At 43.1% G+C, this 26,254-nt stretch overlaps 1 protein-coding gene across 1 annotated transcript in view; it reads right to left on the reverse strand.

Annotated features, from left to right (window-relative positions):
- The window catches only part of asf1bb (anti-silencing function 1Bb histone chaperone), a 28,690-nt gene extending 2,780 nt beyond the window's left edge, over positions 1-25,910 (reverse strand). Inside the window, exons 1-3 of the mRNA XM_072564078.1 lie at positions 25,557-25,910; positions 24,979-25,094; positions 15,462-15,638 (exon numbers count right to left, since the gene is read on the reverse strand). Of these exons, the coding sequence (XP_072420179.1) occupies positions 15,462-15,638; positions 24,979-25,094; positions 25,557-25,665 (402 nt within the window). The 5' untranslated portion in view covers positions 25,666-25,910. The remainder of the gene's footprint in view (positions 1-15,461; positions 15,639-24,978; positions 25,095-25,556) is intronic.
- Between the last annotated feature and the right edge of the window lie 344 nt (positions 25,911-26,254).

Below are 26,254 nucleotides of genomic sequence, written 5' to 3' on the forward strand. Positions count from 1 at the left end.
ATTGTTTAGGTAACTTTTGGAATATTGCGTGCAATTTTGCTCTCCCCAGGGGGATACTATGAAACTTAGAACATAACAGCACAGCATAGGCCCTTCAGCCCTCAATGTTGCACCAATCTGCGAAACCAATCTATCCTACACCACTTCCATTTTCATCGACATGCCTATCCAATGACTATTTAAATGCCTTTAAAGTTGGCAAATCTACTACTGTTGCAGGCAGGCACTCCACGTCCCTACTGAGTAAAGAACCTATTCTGATGCATGCCTCTTGATTGAACTTAAAAATAAAAGCCATTAAGTATTGTTAGATGGCAGTTATAGGTAGGGAGAAAAGCCAGAGAGACACAGTCAGATAGGTGGGTCAATTCCAGGAAAGGTAAGAGAGGTAGGCAGGTAGTGCAGGAGTCTATGGCTATCCCAGTTTCAAACAAGTATACGGTTTCTGAAAATGTAGGGATGATGGATTCTCAGGGAAATGAAGCATGAACAGCCACATTTCTTGTATTGAGACTGGCTCTAATGCAATGAGGGGTATGTCAGGTTCCAAAAGATAGACAGTGTTAGGGGACTCTAGCCCAAGCCACAGACAGACATTTCTGTGGCCAGCAGCAAAAAAATCAGGATGGTGTGTTGCCTCCCCAGTGCCAGGACCCAGGATGTCTCAGGGGGTGCAATGTTCTCAAGGAGGAGGGGGCCCAGTAGGAGGTCACTGTACACATTAACCAACGACATAGGAGGGAAAGGATGAGATTCTGAAGGGAGAGTATAGATAGTGTTCGGCAGGAATTTAAAAAAAGGCCAGAGAGTAGTAATATATGGATTACACCTGGTGCTACAAGCTAAGCAGGGTAGGAATAGGAAGATAGAACAAATGAATGCATCGCTGAGGAACTGGTGTATGGGAGAAGGAATCACATTTTTGGATATTGGAATCTCTTCTGGAATAGAAGTGATCTGTAAAAGTAGGATGGATTGTACTTAAATTGGAAGAGGACTGGCAGGGAGATTTGCTAGAGCTGTTCAGGAGGATTTAAACTAGTGGGACCCAGGGAGATACTGAGGAAAGATCACATCTGAGACTGGTACAGTTGAGAAAATAACCAACTCAAAACAAACAAGTCAGGGCAGAAGAGACAAAACAGAGAACAAGTAGAACTGAAATTAAACTGCATTTATTTCAATGCAAGAGCCCTAACAGGGAAGGCAGATGACCTCAGGCATGGTTAGGAATATGGGACTGGGATATCACAGCAATTACAGAAACATGACTCAGATGGACAAGACTGGCAGCCTAATGTCCCAGGACACAAATGCTACAGGAAGGACAGAAAGGGAGCCAGAGAGGGGTAGAAGACAGAGTGTTTGTGGATGGTTGTTTTTCAGACTGGAGGCTTGCGACCAGTAGAGTGCGAGTAGGATCAGTGCTGGAGCCACTATTTCATTTATATGACTTGGGTGTGAGCATAAGAGGTACAGTTAGCAAGTTCACAGATGACACCAAAACCAGAGGTATAGCGGACAGCTTAGATTATAAGAGGATCTTGATCTGGTGAGCCAATAGGCTGAGGAGTGGCAGATGGAGTTTAATTTAGAAAGGGAGGTGCTGCATTTTGGGAAAGCAAATCTTAGCAGCACTTAACGGGAAGGTCCTCAGGAGTGTTGTTGAACAAAGATGTTGGAGTGCAGATTCATAGCTCCTTGAAAGTGGAGTCGCAGGTAGATAGGATAGTGAAGGCAGCATTTGGTATGCTTTCCTTTATTGGTCAGAGTATTGAGTACAGGAGTTGGGAGGTCATGTTGCAGCTGCACAGGACATGGGTTAGGCTACTTTTGGAATATTGCATGCAATTTTGGTCTCCTTCCTATCGGAAAGATGTTGTGAAACCTGAAAGGGTTCAGAAAAGATTTACAAGGATGTTGCCAGGGTTGGAGGATTTAGGGGGAGGCTGAATAGGCTGGGGCAGTTTTCCCTGGAGTGTCAGAGGCTGAGGGTTGACCTTATAGGATGTTTATAAGGTCATGAAGGGCATGGATAGGGTAAATAGACATTGTCTTTTCCCTAGGGTAGGGTTTAGGGTGAAAAGGGAAATATATAAAAGAAGCCTAAGGGGCAACTTTTTCACACTGAGGGTGGAGTGTGGGGGGAAATGGGCCAGAGGAAGGAGGCTGGTACAATTGCAACATTTAAAAGGCATCAGGATGGGTGTATGAATAGGAAGGATTGGGAGGGATATGGGCTGGGTGCTGGCAGGTGGGACTAGATTGTGGTGGGATATCTGGTCAGCGTGGACAAGCTTACATGCTGTACATCTGACTATGTGCCCTATATTTATCACCCCTCAATTTAAAGCTGTCCCTTCATGCAAGCCATCACCATCTGAAGAAAATGGCTCACTGTCCACCCTACCTAACCCTCTGATCATCGTATGTCTCTATTAAGTCACCTCTCAACCACCTTCGCTAATGAAAACAGCCTCAAATTCCTCAGACTTTCCTCAAAAACAGCCAACATCCTGGTAAGTCAACTCTGCACCCTTTCCAATGCTTCCAAATCATTCCTATAATGCAGTGACCTGAAGTGTATGCAACACTCAGAGTGCGGCCGCACCAGAGTTCTGCAGAGCGGCAGAATGACCTCATGATTCCAAAACTCAATCTCTCTACTAATAAAAGGTAACACTGCATGCTTCGTTACCTTATTAACCTGGGCGGCAACTTTCAGGGATCTAAGTAAATGGACAAATCTCTGCTCATCTACACTACCATTCGCCCAGTACTCTATTCCTGTTGCTCCTTCCAAGGGAATCACCTCACTTTTCCACATTAAACTCCACTTGCCACACCTCAGCTCAACTATGCATCTTATGTTCCTCCTTAACCTACAACCTTCTTTGACACTATTTACAACTCTGACCTTAGTCATCTGTAAATTTACTAACCCATCCTTCTATGCCCTCATCCAGGTTATTTATAAAAATGAAATAGCAGTAGACCCAAAACAGATCCTTGCGGTTCCCCCATTAGTAATGGAACTACAGGACGAACATTTCCCACCAAACACCGTCCACTCTTTCCACCAGCCAAATTCTGATCCAAACCATGAAATCACCCTCAATCCCACGCCTCTATTTTGTACAATAGCCTACAGTGGGGAACCTTATCAAACACCTTACTGAAATCTATATGCACCACAACCATTTTACCATCATCCACCTGTTTGGTCACCTTTTCAAAGAACTAAGGTTTGAGACACTAGCTACCCTTTACAAAACTTAACTATCCCTAACCAAGTTATTCCTTTCTTGAAGATTATAAATCCTATCTTTTATAACCTTTTCTAACACTTTACCTCCAACTGAAGGCAGGCTCACTGGTCTATAATACCAGGGTTGTCTCTACTCCCCTTAAAAGAAAACATTTGCTATCCTCCAGTCTTCTGCCACTATGCCTGTAGACAGTGATAACAAAGATTGAAGCCAAAGTCTCAGCAATCTGCTCCCTGGCTTCCCAGAGAATCCTAGGATAAATCCCACCTGGCCCAGGGGACTTATCTATTTTCACACTTCCTAGAATTGCTAACGCTTCCTTGCGAACCTCAATCCCATCTCATCAAGTAGCCTGTCCTTCAGTATTCTCAACATTGTCTTTTTCCAGTGTGAATACGGACAAAAAAAATGTTCATTTAGCACTTCCCTTATCGCCTGACTCCACGCAAAACTTCCCACTACTATCCTTGACTGGCGCTAATCTTACTCTAGTCATTCTTTTACTCCTGATATACCTATAGAAAGCTTGAGGGTTTTCCTTGATCCTATCTACCAATGACTTCTCATAGGCCCTCCTGGCTCTTAGCTTTTTTAAAGTCTTTCCTGGCTAACTAACAAGCATCCTAACTGAGCTTTCACGTCTCATCCAACATAAGCCACTTTCTTCCTCTTGACAAGAAATTCAACTTTAGTAAACCACGGCTCCTTCGCTCAACTTCCTCCCTGGCTGACAGGTACACACTTATCAAGGACATGGTAGGTGTTCCTTGAATTAGCTCATTTCAATTGTGCCCACCCCCTACAGTTTCCTTCCCCATCCTATGCATCCTAAATCTTGCCTAATCGTACAGTAATTGCTTTTCCCCCATTTATAACTCTTGCCCTCCAGTATATACCAGTCCCTTTCCATCGCTAGAGTAAATATAACTGAATTGTGGTCACGATCACCAAAGTGCTCAACTAGGTCCAAATCTAGCACCTGGCCGCATTCATTACCCAGTACCAAATCCAATGTGGCCATGCCCCTGTCAACATGATGTATCAGGAAACCATCCTGCACACATTAGATTAGATTCCCTAGTGTGGAAACAGGCCCTTTGGCCCAACCAGTCCACACCGATCCTCCGAAGAGTTACCCACTAGACCTATTTCCCTCTGACTAATGCACCTACCACTATGGGCAAGTTAGCATGGCCAATTCACCTGACCTGCACATCTTTGAACTGTAGGAGGAAACCCACACAGACACAGGAAGAAAGTGCAAACCCCACACAGAATTGAATTGAATTGCTGGAATTGAACCTGGGACCCTGGTCCTGAGGCAGCAGTGCCCCTCAATTTTGTAAACCTCTAAGGTCACTCCTCAGCTCCTGACACTCCAGGGAAAACAGCCCTAGGCTATTCAACCTTTCCCTACAGCTCAAATCCTACAACCCTGGCAACATCCTTTAAATCTTTTCTGAACCCTTTCAAACTTCGTTAACATCTTCCAATAGGAAAGAGACCAGAATTGCGCACAATATTCCAAAGGTGGCCTTTAGAATACAGTCCTATACAGTCACAACATAACTCCCAACTCCTGTACTCAATATTCTGACCAATAAAGGAAAGCATACCAAATGCCTTCTTCACTATCCTATCTACCTGCGACTCTACTTTCAAGGAGCTACGAACCTGCACTCCAAGGTTCAGCAACACTCCTAGGACCTTACCATCAAGTGTAGAAGTCCTGCTAAGTTTTGCTTTCCCAAGATGCATAATTGAAGGTTTTTAACTAAGGCTCACTAACCTATTCAACAGTGGGTGGGCCCATTGTTAAGCAGGTTAGGTTTATAGTTAATCCTATTGCAAACCCTATTGTTTTAGGATGGTTTAGGCTTTAAGGGTGGGATATAATGGTTAGCCCAAAGGCTCTTTGTTAAGTGGGCCCTGCTGCCAATACCCTCAATTGTTTGAGCTATAGGGACAGGTTGAATAGGCTGGGGCAGTTTTCCCTGGAGTGTCAGAGGCTGAGGGGTGACCTTCGATATTTATAAAATCATGAGACATGGATAGGGTAAATAGGTGTTTTTCCTGGAGTGGGAGTATCCAGAGTGAGAAGGCATAGGTTGAGGGTGAGAGGAGAAAGATTTTAAAAGGACCGAAGGGGCACCTTTTTCATGAAGAGGGTGATGTGTGTATGGAATGAGCTGCCACAGGAAGTGGTGGAAGCTTTTAAAAAGGTATTTTAAAAGGTATCTGGATAGGTGTATATATAAAAGGAAGGGTTTAGGCAGATATGAGCCAAGTGCTGGCAAACACAAAGATTAATTTAACATGTTTGGCATGGACATGTTGGACCAAAGGGTCTGTTTCCATGTTGTACATCTATGACTATTACCACAACAGATGCTTGAATACACACAAATCCTTCAGCATTACATTCTATTTGCTCTCAGAATACCATTTTCTAGATTCTTCTTGATATGCTAATATTTTGACTAATGCCATCAAGTTCTCTCCAGGTGAGAAATGTTACCAGATTTATTTTTGTATGCAAGACATCTATCCATGAGCTGCATAAAAAGCAGTTTTGTACCTCAGCATTCCAACTTGACAGAAGTCCCTCTGCATCCATCTTCAGAGTTCCCAATCCTCCTTCCAAATTCCCCAGACTGCTTGAAATACCATGTAATCAATGACAACACTGTTTCAACCCAAAAAACCATTTGCAACTGGTGATTGCTTTTAGCTCCACACACAGACTAGTGTTAAAATGTTAAAACCTGGATAGGAAAATATTTTCAAAAGCATGGAATTTTCCTTTTTCTTGAGATTAGTCATAACAGTTACAATTATTCTAGTTAAAGCTCTATTTCATTGAATCCAAAAGGTGAGTCAAATGCTCAAGTTCCACATTGATAATTCACAATTACGTCTTACTCAATTGCTTGCAATAAATAGAAAATAGTCAAATTTCTTGAAGCTACCATGTTTTCAGCATTACAACAGCAACAACACTTAGTGCTTTCCAATCAATAGATATTCTAAGGTATTCAGTCATCATGAAAGGCACATTAAAAGTAAGACTTAATGGGCAGCACAGTGGCACAGCAGTAAGCACTACTGCCTCACAGCACCAGGGCCTTGGGTTCAATTCCAGCCTCGGGCAACTGGGTGTGGAGTTTGCATATTCTCCCAGTGTCTGCGGGGGTTTCCTCTGGGTGCTCCGGTTTCCTCCCACAGTCCAAAGATGTGCAGGTTAGGTGAATTGGCCATGCTAAACTACCTGTAGTGTTGCCTGGGTGCATTAGTCAAAGGGAAATGGATCTGGGTGGGTTACTCTTCAGAGGGTCAGTGTGAACTTGTTGGGCCAAATGGCCTGTTTCCACCCTGGAGGGAATCTAATAAGGCCACATCCCTTTGCTTTTAAACCTACATTTCTCACCTGTGCCTCTCCATTTGTACAAAAGCTCTCTACAGCACTAATTATTCCATTATTCCAGGACTCTGGCCCAGCAATCAGTTCACTTCCCAATCCAAGTACATCTCCAGTCCTCAAGTGTTCTTAACCCTCACACCAGGCAGCATCTGTGGGACAACAGGTCAACTGTATGTATTCCCTCCTCCCCCACAAAGCTGTATTGTTCTTGCTATAGTCTTTCCTATTTCCCCTTCCACTTGAACAGCATCCCTGTGCCATGCCATGGAGAGTTTACTTGTCCACAGCTTGCAAGAATCTCAACTGCTGGTACAATTGCAAAGGCCAAGGTCCTGTAAAAGCTATCCCTCGAGTCTCCATACCTGCTTGTCTGCAGACATCCTCCCATCCCTGCTCCAACCAAATTCAAAAGACCAATGGGGGGGGGGGGTTATGACAAGCCCCCTAAAATGGCACAATTGCTGCAGCTCAACTCCAGCTTCTCAACACTGATCCAAATTTAGTTGAACTTCAAACACCTCCTATTGACAGCTTCATCCTGGATCATCCATGTCCAGCAGCTCCCCATTGAAGCAGCACGTCACCTGCCCTGCCATCATATTTTAATTACTTTAGTATTAATACAAATTCTTCAATTTTTACACTACTAAAACCCTTGAAGTATAGTTTTAGGCATGAGAGCAGAGAAAACAAAACTAAAACCTTACTTTTATTTTCAAGATTAGAAATACCCATTCTGCTGCTTTGTTTAGGCAAAAGCAGCTAAATAACCTTTTTTCCTCTGCTCAAGTCCTTGAGGCACTTTCCACAGATGTTTAATCTACCTGTGCCAATCTTGACACCTCAAGCAGCTTGGATTGAACCAAGACTTCCTGACTTAAAGGGAAGAATACCACTGAACCTCAAGAGGCTTCAGCACTCACTTGCAAGTTGCACTCAAAGCCTAAGTCACACTAAGTTAGCTACTTAAGCAAATGGGGCAAGCTGGGTCATAATCAATTTAGTTTTAGCTAGTTTTCAAACTGCCCTTTTACTGGAAACCTTAAAATTCCTGCTCAAGGGTAGCAGCTACACAATTTAAACTGTAGATTTCTAATTTAATTTTTGTAGTTTCAATTATACGAAATGCATAAACTCAGTCCTATGGATCAATAGCACATAGGGACCAAGATTAATATTATGGCTAGATGTTGAAAATGTGTTACTGCCAAAAACCTTAAATTGACAGCATTAGCCAGTAGCAAAGCAATGACATTTAGCACACCAGGCTAGATTTATGCTCAAACAAACAAGATTAGCATTAGCGCTACACAATCTGAAGCATCTTTCTGATTAAGTGCTAAATTCCAGACATCTTAATTTCAAAAGGATACAGAAGATTTACCCCCAGCATCGTTACAGTACAGTATCAGGTTCATGGATAGACTAGATAATGTGGTTGCTATCCTAAGAGTGAAAACAGTAGATTTGATAGGCTGAATTATGCAGAATACAAACAGATAGAAGGATCAGTCAGAAGCCACAAGTTTGAAGTGATTGGCAAATAAAAATCCAACATGTGGACAAAGAAAAATTCAGTGGCTGAGAAGCCAGAATACACCATCTGAAAGTGGGGGAAATATGCTAAATACTATGACTTAATCTATCCAAACTTTTTGTTAAGAGCTAAAGACTAATTGAATCTAGGATTCAATTTATAGACTGTCCTGGTTACAACAGAAATGGCCAAGTCACTTGACATTAATCCAGAATTACAGGCAAGTGTTCTAGGGAGAGGATAGAAATAAATCATGGCAAGTGAAATTTGAACAGTAGTCTAATGGCAACATGTGGCAACTTTTATAAAAACCCAAGTTGTTCACTAAATTTCTTGGAGGAAAATCTGTTATTCTCATAACTCCAGATGTACAATGAGCTTAATAATTGCCCTCTGAAAGGGCCTATCAAGCTTCAGTTGTATTAAAATACCAGCAAGTGTAAAGAAAGGAATTAAACCAGACAAATCACCCAGGATTGACCTAGGCAGGGGAAACAGCAGACATCAACCAGTTGTTGTTTCTGCATACCAGTTTCTGGGGACTGGTGATAAAACAGACTACCAGATACTAATCAAATAACATTAGTGTATATAAAAGATATGATTTCATGTGCATGGTTACGCTCTAGATGCCATCTAGAGAGCGTGTGCCCTGCCAAGTTTTGAACAGAGGAGCAGAGTCAACGTCCCGTGGCATTAGATCATACATGACTGATCATTACACATCAGTCCCTACCTCAGCTGAAGTATTAGTTTATACATTGAAGACCATTTGGAGGAAGCACAAAGGGCACAGAACATACCTGGTTGGGGGACCTTTGACTGAGCTAACCAAGTCTTAAAACACTGATGCTAGACTAGGTCATCAGGTCACAAGCCAACCAACATCAACACCAGGTATTCCTAAAAACAGGTGCCAACACTGAAGCTACACAGGACTACATGCATACCAAACTGCACAGATAACATGCAATAGACAGGACTAAATCTACAACTAACAGGTCAGACCCAAGCTCTACAGTCCTGCAACATCCAGTTGCAAATGGAGTATTAAAAAAAGGAATAGGACACTCCACAAATAACCCCATATGCTGGAGGAGCCTCAACACATTAGTACAAGAGACTCAAGGTGGTTTGGCTTTCTCCTGGGTACAACAATAGTATTGAAAGCATGTGCTCCAGAACTAGCACCCAGCCAAGCTATTCAGTGGAGCTACCTGGGGCAGCTACCCAGTATTACAGATAACCGCCTGCCAATAAGACATAGGACAAATCCAACTGATCAATAACCACCATATCAATCCACCATTCCTTTGCTGATCAAGAGAAGGCGTTGCCAACAGCGAGACTGGCCTTTGCAAAGGATAACTTGCTCACCAATACCATGTTGTTTCTGCAAGGGTCAATACTCCTGATGTCATTACAGCCTTGATCCAAACAAACAACAGCTGAATTCCAGGTGCGAAGCAAGTGATTGACCTGGACATCAAGGCAGCACATTCATCAGGATAGCAGGTCTGTAGTTTTCAACCCCATGGTATTTACCCAAGGCATTTTGAACACTGCATCATATTGGCTATTGGCCTCATCTGGATTTTTGAAGTTCCAGCTAAAGATGTCCAACTAGAACTATCAGCTTTCCAATGACTGTGGGAACTTCCATTGTGCAGAGGATCAGGACAAGTGATGAACAAGCATCATGAGAGACTGTCTTGAGACATTTGGTTTACTACTGATTTTGTACTGAGTCCCATAATCTGAGGCAGAGTCTTTTTTACTTCCATTTAAATTTCTTCACTGACTCAAAAAATGAGGGGATGCTCAATCTAAATAGTCAAACCTGGAACTAAACTATATTAAGAATATTTGTTCCCAGGATACCATTTTAATGTCAACCAAAGTGTCTGATATTTCTTAGTTGAAACTAAGAACGTAGAATAACCACCTTTGGCCTTTTCCCAACTACCAGCATTTTCACACATATCCACACTATGTACATGAGCTAACAAGTCCATCATTCTATTCTCCCTACTATAGAAAAATGTTGTTAAATGTGAAAGAGCTCCGAGAAGCTTACAAGGATGTTGCCAGGATTGGAAGGTTTGAGCTACAGTGAGAGGCTGAATTGGCAGAGGCTGTTTTCCCTGTAGCAAACCATAAAGGTTGAGAAAATGAAGGACATGCACTGGGTGAATAGCAAAGTTCTTCTCCCCAGGGTAGATAAAATGTGAAGCTGGAAAAAAGCATGGAGGTCAAGCAGAGAAGTCAATGTTTCAGGCAGGACCCATCAGGATTGGGAAGGGGAGAGCATTTAGAGTCCCCAGTGTGGAAACAGGCCCTTTGGCCCAAGTCCACATCGACCGTCCAAAGATTATCCCACCCAAACACATTCCCCTACATTTACCCTGTATTCCTGACGAAGGGCTTTTGCCCGTAACGCCAATTTTCCTGCTCCTCAGATGCTGCCTGAACTGCTGTGCTTTCCAGCACCACTAATCCAGAATCTGGTTTCCAGCATCTGCAGTCATTGTTTTTACCCTGACCAACACACCTAACCTACACACCTCTGAACACTATAGGTGAATGGGCAATTTAGCATGACCTAACTTGCATATCTTTGGACAGGTGGTAGGAAAGCAAAACACCTGAAGGAAACCCATGCAGATACAGGAAGATAAATAGAGGGCTGTGGAAAGGTAGGCGGGATGGCAATAGGTGGATGCAGGTAGGTGGTGATTGAGTCAGTAGGAAAGGCGGAGCAGGTAGGTGGGAAGGAAGATGGACAAGTTAGTCAGGTCAAAGAACAGGAGAGAGAGGGAGCTGTACCTGGGATGAGTTGGGGTGGGGTTGATTTGGAAACTGATGAATTTTGTTAAGGCCGTAAGGTTCAAGGTAGAGGATGAGTTGTTCTTCCACCCAGTTTCCCCAGGGGTGTGGAGTCCCAAACTAGAGGGAGTGGGTTTAAGGGGAGGGGAAAAGATAAAAAAAGGGACCTGAGAGGCAACGTTTTCCAGAGGATAGTGTGGGGAATGAGCTGCCAGAGGTGGGCACAATCACAACATTCAAAAGGTATCTGGATGGGTACATGAATAGGAAGTGTTTCAAGAGATATGGGTCAAATGCTGGCAAGTGGGACTAGATCAGTTTAGGATATACAATCTGTGTGGATAAGTTGACCAAAGGGGTTTTGAGTGGCATCAAGCCCTAGCAAAGCTGGAGCCAATGGGAATAAGGGAAACACTTCACTGATTGGAGTCACATCTAAACAGAAGATGGCTGTGTTTTAGTCCTTAATATTGTTAGAGCTCTTCAACACAATGTCCTCAGCCCAACTAACTTCACTTACTTTAAAAGACCTATTGCTATAACATTAGAAGTGGGTTGAGGGAGGAACACTTGCTGGTACCTGCATGGCATTCAACATTTTTCACAGCTTGAGACATCAGTGTCCTTGTTCATACAAAGGAAGATCTCAGCAACATGGATTATGTTGCAAGTGCCAACCATGCCACACAAGTTTCAAGCAATGACCAGGAATTCTTTGACATGCAGTAGCATTACCATCACCATCCTAGCATGACCAGAAATGCAATTAGAGTAGCCAGCACTTCACAGACAGATTATCTGGTCAGTATCATCCCCAATGGGGGTGCACTGCTTTACTGCAAGACTTAATCATGAGAAGTATTCCTGAACATGTAATACTGTAGCAATAATCATGAAGTAGTAAAATAAATTATTCCACCAACACTGATATTACATTAACCAACTTCTGTAATAGGAGCATAAAATGCCACAACAATCTGCTAATTGTCAACTTTTGAGTTGATTTAAACAGAATTAAACCTCATTTTTCATTTGATGTCAAATTCAGCAAGTGAATATGGATCCATAGAACACAATCGTAACATCTTTAAAACTTCACCAGATCATCTGTCCTTCAAATAATAACTCAACATACTTCAGGTAGTGAAGAAAGCCAGATTTATTGACAAGAATTCAACTTGAGGCTACTGTAACTTTGTTCAGTGGGGGCTTCCACCAGAGTTGCAGTATTATTATAAGGGCTCAGTTTGCTTAAAGAAATTTGAAGGGAATAAAAGCACTAAAACCCAAGTGTAAAAACAAGGTGCTATATAAAGTTGAAAAGCCATGGAAAGAAAGAAATAAAATCTAAGCTTAGCCTAATTGAATAATAATTTACCAGTTCAGCAAAACATTCACTTAGTGATATTAATCAGACCAGTCTGGAGGCTAGGAATCTCCTCGAACAAGGCTAATAATTGCTTTACCACTTTCAATCCCAAGAAACCTCTCCCATGTCCAGACAACACTGGAACCTTATAGCAGGCTAATGCCAACCAGCAAACTGCAATGCAAGCCACTCAGACTTGGCAACTTATCCATTGTACAAAAGTTCACCTCATCCATTATTAGCTATGCCATTTACAATATTTGTCACGACTTTGTTATGCACTTCTATTCAGCATATTCACTCAAATATTCAAGCCTAACAAAAGATTTGAGTGTATAACACTTTGAACCCTATGGGGCCCACTCCACCATTACCAATAAGGCCAGTAGAGTTGTGGAATGACACTAAGGTTGGTAGAGTTGTGGCTAGTGATGAAGGACGTTGGAGGTTACACAGGGATATAGATAAGCTTCAAAGTTGGGCTGAGAGGTGGCAAATGGAGTTTAATGCAGAAAAGTGTGAGGTGATTCACTTTGCAAGGAGTAACAGGAATGCATAGTATGAGCTAATTGTAAGATTCTTGGCCGTGAACAGACAGATCTTGGCACCCAGGTACCTAGATCCTTGAAAGTAGCCACCCAGGTTGATAGGGTTGTTAAGGCATATAGTGTGTTAGCTTTCATCGGTCGAGGGACTGAGATTCGGAACCATGAGGTCATGCTGAAGCTGTACAAAACTCTGGCACGGCCAAACTTGTCGAGTGTCATGCACAATTCTGGTCTGTGCATTTAGGAAAGATGTGGAAGCTTAGGAAAGGGTTCAGAGGAGATTTACTATGATGTCATCTGGTTTGGAGGGAAGGTCTTACAAGGAAAGGCTGAGGGAATTGATGCTGTTTTCATTAGATGGTTGACAGGTGACTTAATTGGAGGGTTAGATAGGTTGGACAATGAGCACTTTTTTTTAAAATCGATGACAGCCAGCACAAAGGAACAGCTTTAAATTGAGGGGTGACAGATATAGGACAGATGTCAGAAGTAATTTCTTCACTCAGTAGTAAGGGTGTGGAGTGCACTGCCTGCAACAGTCGCAGATTCACCAACTTTAAGGGCATTCAAATGGTCATTGGATAGGTGTATGGACAAGAATGGAATAGTGTAGGTTAGATGGGTTTCAGATTGGTCCACAGGTCGATGCAACAGAGGGCCGAAGGGCCTGTACTGTAATGTTCTATATTTTATATAAGCCCCTTAATATCTATATGCTGGTAGAAGATTCAATTTACATTTGATATCAAGTGCCACTCTTTGCATTCTTCCTCAGTTTTACTTCCTTTTCACTTCAATTTGCTCTGGTTATCAGAAATGCACCCACACCTTGTTGCATCATACTTGCCACCCTCAATGACTTGGATTCCCTGACATCCCCTGAGATGGACCAGTGCTGTAGGTGAAATTGGATGAGGTCAGAAACATTTACAGGTTAAAATGTTTAAGGAAACCAAAGCTAGAAGTGCCATGAAAGATTAAGGTGGAGATGACAACTATCACGGCAACCGGAGATCTGGCTCAGCAGGACTATTTACTAACATTCCGTACATATATTAAACAGGTAGAAAATAATACACAGACTTGAAGTATTTATTACTATGGACTGAGTAATAAGAACAAGAAGAGAGCAACAGAAGTTTGTGCATCATGTTTGAGGAATTTCTCAATCAGTAGGTTTCTGCTCCAAAAGGAAAAGTAGCATATATGGTTCTGAGGAAAATGAAACTGACGTACAGGAGCATTCAGGGCAACAGGCTTTAGCAAAGCAGAGGAAGAGATGGAAGAGGGGAGCATGGCTTTTGGAGATGGGGTGGAAAAAAGGAACAGGCAGGCAGTTTGGTTTCCATAGTCTAATTGTTTATGATATGCTGATTCTATGATCCGTTAGAAATAAATGTTAGCATGCTGATTGCTGACTAATGGTAAGATGGGCCAAATTAGAAAATAAATTGCAAAAAACTTATTGACAGCAGCTACAGAAATGGCTCACCTTAGAAGGAACCAGAGGACATTGACTGAAGATCAATGACAGACGATATAATGGTAGATTTTTAAAAATATAAACAGCCTTCCCTGTTCCATAGGAATTCAAAGAATCTGCAGTACTCTATATACTGAAAAGCTGCCTTTGAAGTTCAAGTGAGAATCAGACTAGATGGAACGCATCTGTACTGGATTCCTCAATGAGTCACATCACCCAAAGACATAATGGAGTCTATAATAAAAGGAGTCTACAAACAGAGAAACCTACATTATATGAAGGAGATCTCAATGTCCCAACAGAAACACTGCGTCAAAGAGCTGTTTCAACCCTGATTGCGTCTTTTGTTTACAGGTTCGATTAAAAGCGAACACAGCTCACTGAAATGCTGCTGAGAACAGTCCTGGACAGCCCAGGCACCCTCTCCAAATGACTGACATCCTGCTCTCCCTCTTTCCCTACATTTTATCTGAAGTTCTACACAGGGGTGTATCCTGAACACTACCTTCCCCCCCCCACTCACCTTCCCAAAATCTCTCCAACGTTGCCCTGTATAGGGCAAAGGTGGAACCTGTCAAAATGTTGCAATAAAAAGTGTCTGTGCGCTATTTGGAGATTTACTCCCAAAGGCAGCAGCAGTCCGGCTGCCGGGGGAGGGGGCAGGGGCAGAGTCTCAGGCGCACTCTGCTTTTGCCTCTTCTCCTGAATGGGGAGCAGACTTCACAGAAAACTCAAGAGCCCCAGAGGAAATCAACTGACTGAATAATCAGTTATCGAAACAAAATAGCACCCGCCCATCTCGTTCAGATAATAGATATTCCTGTGTGTGTTCTGGAATAAAGACAGCAAGGTACATTACTTAAGCATGTCTGGTGTATTAAAATGCTTTACCAGCAGGGCTGGTAAAGTAACTAAACCAAAGTTTAAACCAACACTATTAGGTTGAGTGACTGATGCATCAACTCTTTTCACCTAGGCGGAGACCACAAAATCTTATGCAAAGCTTACCTTGGCATAGTCAGGTTTCATTGGTGGGTTCTCTTTTAATTCAGGGTCAGTATATTCATTATTCACATAATATCCCACACGAATAAACTCTTGATCTCTGTACGTGCAGGTAATCAGCACCACAGTGACACCAACTGCATCAGCATCTGGAATGAGGCTTGCATTTGGGGCATCAGCCTGGAAAATGGAAGAGATGACCATGAGATCAATACAACTCAAAGCTATGCAAATATTGATCATTCCTCAAGTACAAACCCTTAGCTGTTTTCTGTAAAGACAAGCCCAACATGGTAACTTGTTATCCACAACAGTCCTTCACAATTCAAATCCAGAGGTATTTAAATTTTCTTCTGAAAAACTATTCTGCCTTGTCTAGTCAGTTCGGTTTTACATTCACCTCAAGGCATGGTCTTCGAACAAGCTGCTTGGCTTGAAGTAACATATACACAGCTAATGTAAGCTATATTTGAAAACTAAATTGCATCTTTAAAAGGACATGAACCCAACATCCCTTTTAAAATCTTTTCAGATAAGGGCATCACTAGTAAGGCCAGCTTTTGTTGTCTAATCCTTCCTGTCCTTGCTAACCAAATATAACCTAGATGAGTCTACAAGTGTAGACATTTGAATTTAAATTTGCCTGAAAATGCTGTAAACACAACCGCGCGACAGTGCAAACGGCCATACAAAACAAGGACAATTATGAAACAGTTGAAAGCAGCAGATCCAGTCTCAAACTGAAATCCAGGACCAGGAATCAGACTATAGACAAGTCAGCCTGACATCAGCAATGCACATGTTGTTAGAGGGGATTCTGAAGAACAGGATTTACATGTATTTCGAAAAACAAGGACCGACTTGGGATCGTCAACATGGTTTTGTGCATGGGAAATAGCATCTCACTAACTTGAATTTTTTTTTGAAGTAAACAGGATTGAATGAGGCAGAATGAATGTTGGACTTTAGTAAGATGTTTGACAAGGTTCCACATGGTAGACTGATTAACAAGATTAGATCACTTGGACCACTAGTCATTTAGACAGAAAATTAGCTTGAGGATGGGAGACAGAGTGTGGTGGAGGATTGCTTTTTTCAGACTGGAGGCCTATGACCAGCATTGTGCTACAGTGATCGGTGCTAGGTTCATTTTTTTGTCATTTATATAAATGATTTGGATAGAAACATAGGAAGGACGGTTAGTAAATTTACCGGTGACAAAATTGAAGGCGCAGTGGACAGTGAAGGAGGTTACCTCAGTAAAACAGGACCTTCAGATGTGCTGAGGAAAGGCAGATCGAATTCATTAGATAAATGTAAGGTGCTACATTTTGGTAGGGCAAATCAGAGCAGGACTTGTATACACTTAAACGTAAGGTCTGGGTAGTGCTGCTGAACAAAGGGACCTTGAAAGTGAAATCATGGATAGACAAAGTAGTGAAGACAATGTTTGGTACACTTGCCTTTATTGGTTAGTGCATTGCATATAGGAACTGGGGGTCATGCTGCAGATGTACAGGGCATTGGATAGGCCACTACTGAAACACTGCGTTCAGGAGAAATGAGGATTACAGATTGTGGACATGAGAATCAAAGTGTGGTACTGGAAAAGCACAGCTGGTCAGGCAGCATCTGAGAAGACATTGAGCATAAGCTCATCAGGAATACTGTATTTAGTTCTGGTCTTGCTACAGGAAAATGTTGTTAAACTTGAAACAATTCAGTAAAGATTTACAAGGATGTTGCTAGGATTCAAGGGCTTGAACTATGGGAGAGGTTGAATAGACAGGTGCTATTTTCTCTGGAGTGGCAGAGATTGAGGGGTGACCATAAAGAGGCTTATAAAATCTGAGGGGTGTGGATAGGGTGAACAGTCAAGGTCTTTTCTCCAAAGTAGGAGAGTCCAAAACTAGAAGGCCAAGTGTCTTCCAAGTTCCCTCACCTTAAGCCTAAGGGGCAATGTTTTCAGAGGGTGATGAATGCAAGAAATGAGCCGCCAGAGAAAGGTTGGAGGCTGGTCAAATTACACATTTAAAAGGCATCTGGATGGGTATACAAATAGAAGAGTTTGGAGGTGTATGGTCTAAATGCTGGCAAATGGAACCAGACTGATTTAGGATCTGGTCAGAATAGACGAGTTGGATTGAAGGGTCTGTTTCCATGCTGTACATTTCTATGACTGTGTACTGTTAAAAAAGTTCATCCCTCCTAATGTCTCAGCTGCCACTCCTTCAGCACTTACCCTGCTATTCAGGAAAGGTTCATTCCTTGAACCATGGGGTTGCTGCTGCACCTGTTCTTGCTGCTCTCCTTTTCCACAGGCAGGAAACAGGAGAAAGACGGAGAGAGAGACTGGGAGAGATAGACAAAACCAGTGGAGGGGAAGCTCGTCCCAGCCACCCAAGCTCCCCTAAACCTCAAGGCACTGCCTCAAACCTCCCCTCAAATCAATGGAAAAGGCAAAGTGAGCAGCTCATTTGCAACTGTAAATAGCCTGAGTACCTGCACTGTCTAGTGTACTGTGTGCAAGAGCTGCTGAGATTGCACACAATGTCTGTAGCAAACATGCCCTGTCATCAGTTGACATGGAGAAATTTGAACATGTGCCCCAGAACAGTAGCATTGGTTTCTAGATTGTGAATAATCTTGTTATATTTAAGACTCCCACAGAAATTCTTGGATCAGTTGGGGGAAAGAATCAAGGATTATGGGGAAATGCTGGATGTAGGTATGAGTAATGTCAGATCAGCCATGACCCTATTGAATGGTGCAGCAGACTAGAGGCTGAATAGTGTTCTCCTGCTCCTATTTCTTATGGTTTTGCAGATGTTACCTTTAAACACTCTTTCCTAGCTGTTCACTCAGCCTGTTTACTTAGGCAGTCAAACTCAGTTGTGTTGGGAGACTATTCCCAAATCCAAAAGGATCATCTATGACGACCTCTGCTGAAGTGGATGAAGCTTCAAGCATCAATTGTCTGCCCTATAAGTATCCAAAAAGTCCATTTACTGAACAGAAAGAAGTTTGCAGAAAAGACAAAACAAGAACCCACATGAAAACCTTTTCAAGAAGTTATCCAATTTGGATGACAGTTCCTAATAGGCTATTGGAAACATTAGCTCTTAATGGGGAAAATCAGATACAACAAATAATTTCAGCAATATGGAGAGAAACAGCAGTACTCTGAAAAAGCCAACATAAGCAATAGGTTGAATCATCATTGTTTAAAATTGTACCATTTGATCAGCCTTAATTCCGGCAGTATACACATTTAGCTATCCACTACACGAGTCTTACACAACCACCACAAGCACAATCTTAATGCAAAGGTTTTAAGCAGCACCACTGACTACAGCCAGTAATCAGCAATTTTCAAAGGTTAATTCATGAGGATAAAGGAACTAAAAAGGAATGATGTTCTGCCTCAGCCAATTTTATTAAAAATATCACTTACATATTTTGCAACTGGAATACAATCAGCAAGGTCATAACATCAGATCACATTTAACAATGTTAATGTGCAGCTGAACAGTTTTGTTTGTTCAGTTGATACTCCAATATAGCACCTTTCAGTTCTGACAATACTGTTCATGAAATAATTCAAAGCAGAGCATTCAAAGCTCAAAGGACAAGCTTTCACTTATTGATATTCACTATCAATTTGCCATGATTCACTTAAAACCAACAATGTTGAAGAGAAGATGTTAGAGGGTGCATTTGAGAACCCAGCATAAAAGCACATTGAAGAAAGCCCCACACTGCATCCAGCTTATGCTGGAAGTCACAACAGCTGCAGTGCACAATTCAATCTGGGTGATACTGGACAACAGCATCCAGACATTCTTCAAACTTTCAGGTCAAACGAGGTCATGAGTGGGTATTAGGTTTGCAGAAATATTGTTCACCCAATGGTAAAAAGGCATTTCTTAACTCCTTTCTGCTGCTTCCAGCCAGCTACCTTAAACATATGCCACCTGATCAGGAACCATATCAGAGTCCCTCAATTAGAAACATCAAAAATCCCTAGTCTATGAATCTGTCCTCAGTTAAGTCTCCATTTAACAACTTCCTCATATGTTCTGCACCTTGACAAGTGAGATCACTCTAGGAAAGACAGGCTACTCATCCTATCCACACCTCATGATTTTCAGAGGAGTTACTTTGAGAAAGCAAGTAATAACAGATAAGGAAGTGTAACTGCACTGTTAAACACCCTCTGGAAATCTTAAGAACAAAGTGCCACATGCAAAGTATGAGCTTAGTGTAGGGATAATTTTAATTTGAGAACTGCCATTGCTGGCTAAGCAAGCATTTACTGCCCACCCCCAATTCCAGTGGAAACAAGTTGCTTAACCAGTACTCAGAACAGTTAAGTGCCATGTGACAATGCTGCTCCTAGTGCTGTCCTTGATTTTTTCAAAAAGTGTTTCAAAAGACAGTTGAAATGTCTGGTTTGATCTACTTGAAGAAGCTCTCAAGTTTTTAAAAACATGAAAGGGGAGTGACCAGTGCTCCCAGCTCAGCTTTTCTCTCGTTCGGTTTTAGCAGTATGGCTGTTCAGAGCAAACAGTCAGTTTTGAGGCTGCTCGTCAAAGAAACAGCTATATGGAAGGTGGTGTTCCATGCTGAATCTCTCATCTGACTTCTCTTGTAAGATCCTGCATTTGATTTTACTTTTGCCAAGGTATGTTTATGGAGATTGTTGCAGAAATTTAGAACAGCATCATTAAGTTGAGATAATGTGTTGGGTTTTCACATCAGTGAAAGTATTCTATATGCAGTTCTCTTGTTTGCTTCATTTGGTAATTTTGCAAATAAAGTCTGTTTGGTTTAAAACTAAGTGACTGGGTCAACTGCATCACTCCTGGCATATCCACTCTACACCTAAAGAAAGTTAATATTCATGCCAATGTTTACTGCGAAGTGGAGGCTAGACAACTGAAACATTGATGCTTTGAAACAGTTCACATTACAGAAGAGGAAATGTTGGAAACAAAGGTGGATAAATTTCCAGGACTTGATCAAGCATATCCCAGGATGTTGTAAGAAGCCAGGAGAAAATTGCAGGGACCCTAGCAGAGATATTTGAATCATCTATATCCATGGGTGAGCTGCTGGAGGGTGGCTCATGTTGTGCCTTTAAGGCTGCTAGGAGAAACCTGGGAACATAGACATGTCAGCCTGACATTGGTGGGCAACATTTGGAGGCAATTCCGAAAGACATAATTTACATGTATTCAGAAAGGCAAGGACTGATTAGGGATAGTCAGCATGGTTTTGTGGAAGGGAAATCATGAGTCTCAAGCAGTATTTTTGAGCAAGTGACCAAAAAGATTGACGAGGGCAGAGCAGTAGACATTGTTTACATGGACTTTGGTAAAACCTTTGACAAGGCACCACATGATAGACTAATTAGTAAAGTTTGATCACATGGGATTCAGGAAAAGTTTGCCAATCAGGTAAAACATTGGCTTAATGGTAGGAGACAGAGGGTGGTGGTGAGGGTTGTTTTCTAGACAAGAGGCCTGTGACCAGCAGTATTCCACAGGGATCAGTAGTGGGTCTATTTTTGTCATTTATATAATGATTTGGATGAGAAATTAGGAAACACAGTTAGTATGCTTGCCGATGACACCAAGATTGGTAGTTATAGTGGACAGTGACAGTTATCAAACAATAAAGAGTTCTGATCAATTGGGTGAATTGACAGAAGGGGCAGATGAAGTCTAACTTGGATAAATGAGATATATTGCATTCTGGTGAAACAAGGGCAGAACCTATATAATTAATGATGGGGCTCCAGGTAGTGTTGCAGAACAGAGACAAAGGAGTTCAGGTATAAAATTCTTTAAAATTTGCATCACATGTAGACAGGGTGCTAAGACAACATTTAGCACACTTGTCCTTATTGCTCAGACCTTTGAGTGAGGAGATGGATAGAGGGAGTTGTACTAGACATTGGTGAAGTCTCTTCTGGAGTAGTATGTACAGTTCTAGTCACCTTGCTAGTGAAAGATATTGTTAAATTGGAGCAGGCTCAGCAAAGATTTACCAGGATGTGACCAGAAATGAGGGTTTGCATTGTAAAAATAAGCTGGGATTTTCTCAATGGAGCATAGCAGATGGCAAGGTGATCTTACAGGTTTATAAAATAACAAGGGGAAATGGATAAGGTGACTAGCAAGGGTCTTTTGTCTAGGTTGGCGGGGTTTCAAAACTAGAAGGCATATTTTGAGGAGAAAGTTTTAAAAAGGTTAAGACAAGGAACATTTTTAAGGTAGAGTGCAGACTGAATTTCTTGGAGGAAGTTGTGGATGGAGATATAGTTAATGTTTAAAAGACACTTTGGTCAGTACATGACTCGGAGGGGTTTGGAGAGATATGGCCCAAACACAGGTAGAGAGACTAGTTTAGCTTGGGAACATGGTCAGCATGGACTGGGGGCCAAAGGGTCTGTTTCCATGCTGTATGACTAATTCAAATAAAACGGATCAGAACCTTATTGAATAGTAGAACAGATACAAAACCAAATTCTTTGCACAGGAAATTATCGCAAATGCTGGAAGACAATAAGATATTGCATTCTGGTGAAACAAACAAGGGCAAGACAGATTCAATTATGGAGTCCTGGGTAGCATTGCAGGCGACACACAGGGATTCAGGCACAAACTTCTTTGAAGTTTGCACAACATTGAGACAAAAAAATTGTTTGGAGTGAACTGCTTCAGACAACATCCATGGAGACAGCAAGTTAACATTGAGTGACCCTTCAACAGAGCTGACACACGGGAGAACAACACTTATGCTGTTGTTTGGTGGGGGGGGGAAAGAGGGTAGAAGTTGTAGGGTGCCAGTGAAGTTAAGATGCTGATAGCACAGATTAAATTATCAGAATGTGAAGATAGCAGAACAATGCTGTCTCTCCTGTCAGACTTGAAAAGGATAGTAAAAGGGGTGGGGGAGGAGAGGTCATAAGCTAAAAGGAAAGAAATGTTCACAATTTAAAATGGTTTCTGACTCAACATTTAGTCCAGTAGACTGAGAAGTGCCTAGCTTGAAGATGTTATTTCTCCAGTTTGTGCTGTGATTCACTGCAACACTAGCATGCCAAGGATGAAGTGGTCATGTGAGCAGGACACTTAAAATGACTGGCTACATGAAGGTTGGGGTCCTGTTTATGCACAGACTGAAGGTGCTTCACAAAGTGGGCACCCTGTCTGCACTTGATTTCACCAAAGTAGAGTAGGCTACATTGAATGCAGTGAATACAATACACAAGATTGGTGGAGGTACAGGTCAAATGCTGCTTCACCTGGAAAGACTGTTTAGGTCCTTGCATGGTAAGCAGGGAGGTGCTATGGGACACCAGCTGCAGTTACATGGAAAGACACAGCAGGGGTGGTTCTGAAATGGAGTAAGGTGCCCTGGAGGGAGCGAGCCCTGTGAAATGCAGACAGGAGAGTGAATGGAAGTAGTGGTTGGTAGTGGTTGGTGCTGGAGTTGTCCAAAATGGCAGAGAATGATCCTTTGAATGCAGAGACTGGTGGGATGAAAAGTGAGGCCAAAGTGGTACCCTATCACACTACGGAGTGACGGGAAAGGGCAAGGGCAGAAGCAAGGCTGATGGGTTGGATGCTATTGACTACAATGGGTGGGAAATCAGTCATGGAAGCAGCAAGCCACATCAGCAGCATGGGATGGAGTCTTGCAGGACGTGGGTATGACACGCTACAGTGAAGGTAGCTTTGGGAGTCAGTGACTTGCAGTGAACAGTTTATTCCCCAGAATGGGGACAGAGGTCAAGGAAATGGGTGGAAACTGAATGCAAAAGGAATTAAGCTCCTGGGAGGAGCATGAAAAGGCACCAAAGCAGTTGCTCATGTACTGGAAAGTTATGGGAGGAGACCAGTGTAAGACTGGAACAAGCATTGTTCCACATACCCCTTAAAGAGGCCGAGGATAACTGGGACCCATGCAAGTGCGCATAGCCACTCCTTTGACTTGGCAGAAGTGAAAATGAATTAGAGAAATTGTTCAGTGAGAAAACAAGTTCAGCTGGGCAGAGGTGAGTGGTGGACAATGCGGATTGTTCAGACCGGTGGTCGAGGAAGAAGCCAAGAGCTCTCAGGCCATCCTGGTCGGGACTTGAGATCCCTGGTGAATAGGAGGCTGTTAGGGCCAGGGAACTGGGAATTGTCAATATGGTGGAGGGCATCACATGGGTAGAAAGGATCTGGACTAGAGGAGAAAGGATGGAGTCAAGGTCAGAGAAAATGAGCTCAGTGGGGCAGGAACAAGCAGACACAACAGGTTTTCCAAACAAGTTGAATTATTTATTTCACTCGCACCCTATACCCAATACCCCCAGCAACCATCCCACCCAGTCAACAAGCCATACATAAATCCATCCTCACCACACTTTACTCCACCTGAAGGAAAGTCATGTAGACCCAAAACATTAGATTGCTTGCTCTCCATGGATGCTGTCTGACCAAATAATTCACTTTTCGGCCTATTCAGTATGTTTTCTAAAACGTAATACACAGTCTGCATGCTGTAGTAGAACAGAGATGCACAGGATAGAAACAAACCCTTCGGTCCAACCTGTCCATGCCGATCAGATATCCCTACCCAATCTAGTCCCACCTACCAGCACCCGACCCATATCCCTCCAAACCTTTCCTATTCATATACCCATCCAAATGCCTCTTAAATGTTGCAATTGTACCAGCCCCCACCACATCCTCTGGCAGCTCATTCCATACACGAACCACCTGCGTGAAAACATTACCCCTTAGATCTCTCTCATATCTTTCCCCTCTCACCCTAAACCTATGCCCTCTAGTTCTGGACTCTCCAACCCCAGGGAAATGACTTTGTCTATTTGTCCTATCCACGCCCCTCCATGTTGTAAACCTCTATAAGGTTACTCCTCAGCCTCCGACGCTCCAGGGAAAACAGCCCCAGCCTGTTCAGCCTCTCCTCATAGCTCAAATCCTCCAACCCTGGCAACATCCTTGTAAATCTTTTCTGAACCCTTTCAAGTTTCACAACAGTAGAGAGCCCAGCACCAATCCTTGCAGCACTCCACTGGTCACAAGACTCCAGTCTGAAAAACAACCCTCCACCACCATCTGTCTTGTACCTTTGAGCCAGTTCTGTATCCAAATGGCTAATTCGCCCTGTATTCCATGAGATCTAACCTTGCTAATCAGTCTTCTATGGGGAACCTTGTCAAACACCTTACTGAAGTTTTTGTTAGTACTGGAAAAGATATCCAGTTCTGACTGCACCTTGGTGCTAAGTTGCAAGAACAGAAATGCCAGAAAATCAGAAGGACAAACCTGGAAGCAAGCCAGTCAAAGCAATGCAGGCCCCAGGCATGATGGACACTTACACAAAATGAGCCCTCAAGGAGACTGAAGGGGTTGGCAATTCTAATATTACAGTGTACATTACTACATCACCATACCATTTTCCCCCCCCATCACCACAAAATGGAAATACATCCCACTTGTACCTGAAACACAAACATGTGACGGCCAGCAGGGACAGGTCCCACCAGAACTGAGTCCAACACTTGGTCATGCTCCTCACTCTCTGCAGAGCCCACATAGATAATTTTCCATTCTAGATCTGAAGGGGAAGGGGAAAAGGAGAAAAACATTGAATTAAAAAAAATAAAGGGTAGATCTGGTTGGGGAGGGTGGTGAAAAAGCAAAGCATAACAAAAACAGAATTAAAGGAGAACTTAATGCAAAATTTACTACATGTAAAAAGGAGGGAAAGAGCGGAATCAATAACGGTGGAGGACGCAGACGAAAGACGCGCAGAGAAAGTGCAGCAGAACCAGAAAAAAATAAAAGAACTCGAAAGGAGCGCGATGCAACTGACAAACAGCAGCAAAAGAGGTAAAAACAATGTCTGCAGATGCTGGAAACCAGATTCTGGATTAGTGGTGCTGGAAGAGCACAGCAGTTCAGGCAGCATCCGAGGAGATGGCGAACAAGAGAAAGGCGCGCGCGCCAGAGCCGCTGATTGACAGCCCGGGGAGGGGGGGGGCGCTGCCATCCCCTACCCGCCCATCCCCCCACTCACCATCCGGCAGGTCCTCAATACACTCGAAGGTGATCTCGAACTGAAAGGGGTTGTTGAAAGGAGAAGGGTTGTCCAGGACCACCACATTTAGCACCTGTACTTTGGCCATGGCGGAGGAGCCGCCCCCCGCCCAGGGAGGGGGGGCGAAAGGTGACTGGTAAGGTAAAGAAAGGACTCGGGGTCCGGCCTGTTCCGTGACGCGATACCCCGCCCGGTCGTCGCTTTCGATAAGTCGGCCGCAGCTGTCCAACGCTTTCTTCCTTCGGTTTCTGCCTCGGGCCTGCCCGCTTTTTTTTTTCCGCGCACTCTAACGTCCCGCTCTGACCGTCTTCACTACGCGCGTCCCGCCAACCACCGCCTCTATTTATAACCGCGTTCACTCTCGCGAGAGTTCCTCGCGGGACATTCGCTTAACTTTATTTATAAACAATCCCGGCGCGTGGCCACACCCCTCGCCGACCCCGCACCAGCAGTCCCCGCCTCTCCATCGCAGACCCCGCCCATCCCCAGCTGACCCCACCCTTCACTCATTTGAGCCTGCGGTTCAAGCACAGGCCCCGCCCCTCAACGATTGTCTCCGCCCCCTTCCAAGGGTCCAGCCCCCACATTGACCCCCCACCCCCTCACACACATACCCGCCCCTTTCCTATCTTAGACCCCGCCCTTGATCTAATAAGCCAGCTACTCACTCCCAATTC

Source organism: Chiloscyllium punctatum, chromosome 46 (assembly GCF_047496795.1).
Source record: "Chiloscyllium punctatum isolate Juve2018m chromosome 46, sChiPun1.3, whole genome shotgun sequence".
NCBI classification, from domain to species: domain Eukaryota; kingdom Metazoa; phylum Chordata; class Chondrichthyes; order Orectolobiformes; family Hemiscylliidae; genus Chiloscyllium; species Chiloscyllium punctatum.